Source organism: Cenococcum geophilum, assembly GCF_001692895.1.
Source record: "Cenococcum geophilum 1.58 unplaced genomic scaffold K441scaffold_41, whole genome shotgun sequence".
Lineage (NCBI taxonomy): Eukaryota > Fungi > Ascomycota > Dothideomycetes > Gloniales > Gloniaceae > Cenococcum > Cenococcum geophilum.
Window position 1 is genome coordinate 342737 of NW_027137599.1, and position 2314 is coordinate 345050.

The 2314-nt window shown below is 45.1% G+C and overlaps 1 protein-coding gene across 1 annotated transcript; it reads right to left on the reverse strand.

Moving 5' to 3' along the window:
• Nucleotides 1-868: 868 nt before the first annotated feature.
• On the reverse strand, nt 869-2091 carry K441DRAFT_665080 (HAD-superfamily hydrolase-like protein). The gene has a single exon (XM_067649445.1). The coding sequence runs from the start codon at nt 1795-1797 to the stop codon at nt 1039-1041; it is 759 nt and encodes a 252-aa protein (XP_067500592.1). The 5' UTR covers nt 1798-2091; the 3' UTR covers nt 869-1038.
• Nucleotides 2092-2314: the final 223 nt, after the last annotated feature.

Here is a 2314-nt window from a genome sequence, read left to right on the forward strand (position 1 = left end):
TCTACTAAGATTTCTTCTATATATGCTTATATAATATATATCCCCATCTTTATCTAGAGCCTAAGTATATATATATAGGTTAGAAGTCTTTATTTACTAGCGGTTTAATAACTCCTCTATATTAAGGGAGTCTAATATTGGTATAAAAAGTAATAAGTATGCTTTAGAAGCTATAATATTTAATAATCTATTTATACGATATTGGAGTTAAATTTTTTTAGGGAGTGCTAAGAAAATCTGCGTATATTATAAATATGGCCGATATTCGCCAATGTTGATTAGTAACAATATTGATTAATCTAATTAGCCAATATTAAAATTGAAAACCTTACTAAACTAGCCTCCCGCGCATTATCTGTTTTGGGTTAAGCTTGCAAAAAAAAGGTACTAAGAACTTTTATTGGCAGCCTTAAAAGTTCATTCCGGGAAAGACTCGTCCGACCACCGAAAGGTGCTCAAAAATTGACTCTATTATTGAGGCACTTTCTAGAGCTCGCATGAGGAAATCCGATATGAATCCGGGGGAATCCGGGGTGATTGACTCCACCCTGGTCAGATCCCTCACAGGCTATGTCCCTATAGGGTAACATACAGCAATATATCGCAAACATCTCTTTATAGCTACGGGCCTCGGCTTTGGTCATCTGAAAATACAAGGGCAACTCTAGGAGTTTTGGGGTGTTTTATTCTGGCGGTATCCGCTTTTATTCTATAGAGTTAGGCTAACGGTAAAAGCAGTCGGTAACTAGTTGATTAATTAGGAGTAATCGTAGTCTACAAGCCAGAGCCCTCCTACAACTTGCGTTAGAAAGTTGTTACCATCTCGTTTCTCACACTTATCGTAATCACCACTATAATACTACTCCACACCGTTTAATCAGATATATTCATAGATATCTACCTCTATCTTTGCCCCACTACTACATGTTTAGTGCCGTAAGGCTGTGCTGATGGGCTGCTAAACAGCCATTCGTAAACCCGTGCTCTCTATTTTAATATAAAATTTGAACGCTCCCCGGAAAGGACGCAATTAACCTTTCAAATATTTGCGTTATCGCCTTCAACCTTTTCCAAGCACTCCCGGAATTCGCTCCAGTTGTACAAGATGGCCTTCGCCCCACATTCCTCAGTCAACAACTTGGCCATCTGCTTCTCCTTTTCCTCGCCCTCTTCAATCCTGTAGACACCAACATAACCAATAAATGGAATGCCAGCCCTTTTCGCTGCCGTAGCGCCACTTCTACTGTCTTCAACAGTGACACACTCCTCCGGTTTGACACCAAGCTCCTTGCAGGCATGCAGATAGATTGCGGGATCCGGCTTGCTGGAGGGTGGGTTCAATGTCGTGGCTGCGCTGTAGACATGCTCGTTGGGAAAGTAATGGTCAATCCCGACCTTCTCCAGCGAGGCAACAACTCGCGGTTTCGCGCTCGTGCTCACCACGGCCATCGGATACCCATCCTGCTTCAGCTTCTCCAGCTCTGCCGTTGCCCCAGGGCACTCGGTCGCCTTCTGCTTCAACTTGTTTGTCACGGCAACGACCTCAAGATCTACGTAACCGTCAATCTCAGCCGGCTTCATGGTGAAGCTGTGTCTCTCCTGCAACCCCTTCATCATGCCACGGAAGTTTTGGCCGACGAAAGTCTCAAGGAGCTGCTCCACCGTGTATCGGTCAGAGACGTTGTGCTTTTCAAGGATCTCGTTGGCGAGTTCGGTGCATGCTTCGAAGGCGAGGCGCTCCGAGAGGACGAGGGTGTTGTCGCAGTCGAGAAGGACGTATTTGACCTGTCTATCCATGGTCAGAGAATGCTATTCTAGGGAAGTGCAGGTGAGATATGGCTAGGAGTGTCATGTAGGGGCTATTACTTTTGGCATTTTGGCGAAGCGTCTAGTAAATATTCTTGTCGTGAGAATATGGGACTGTACAAATTTGGGGATACGGCAATGGATATGGCGGCAATGGGCAGGTTTGGAGGGGAGGCCTCTAGTTCTGAGTTCTCATGTTGAAGTGCAAGTGCCCCGCCTTTTGAGTGTGTACTTCATCCCTGCAAGAACACGTCATTCAGCGTATTGCGTCTGCCCAATTTCTCGTGCCGCCATTGCATGAAGTAATTGGATGTGATTTGAGCGATATATATATATATATATAACATTATAGGGTATATTGCGAAACGTTCCGTACGGACACTACCTCGGCGACCAAGACTGGGCAAGCGGGGAGATTTTACATAAGCCTAGTGGCGAACCAACAGTGGTGGCCCTGTACTTGCCAACTCCCCGTCCACGCCAAAAAACTTACCCTAGCATGTCCACA

What these genes read in the sequence shown, in the direction of transcription:
- K441DRAFT_665080 (XM_067649445.1), bottom strand. Translation starts at nt 1,797, where the DNA reads ATGGATAGACAGGTCAAATACGTCCTTCTCGACTGCGACAACACCCTC.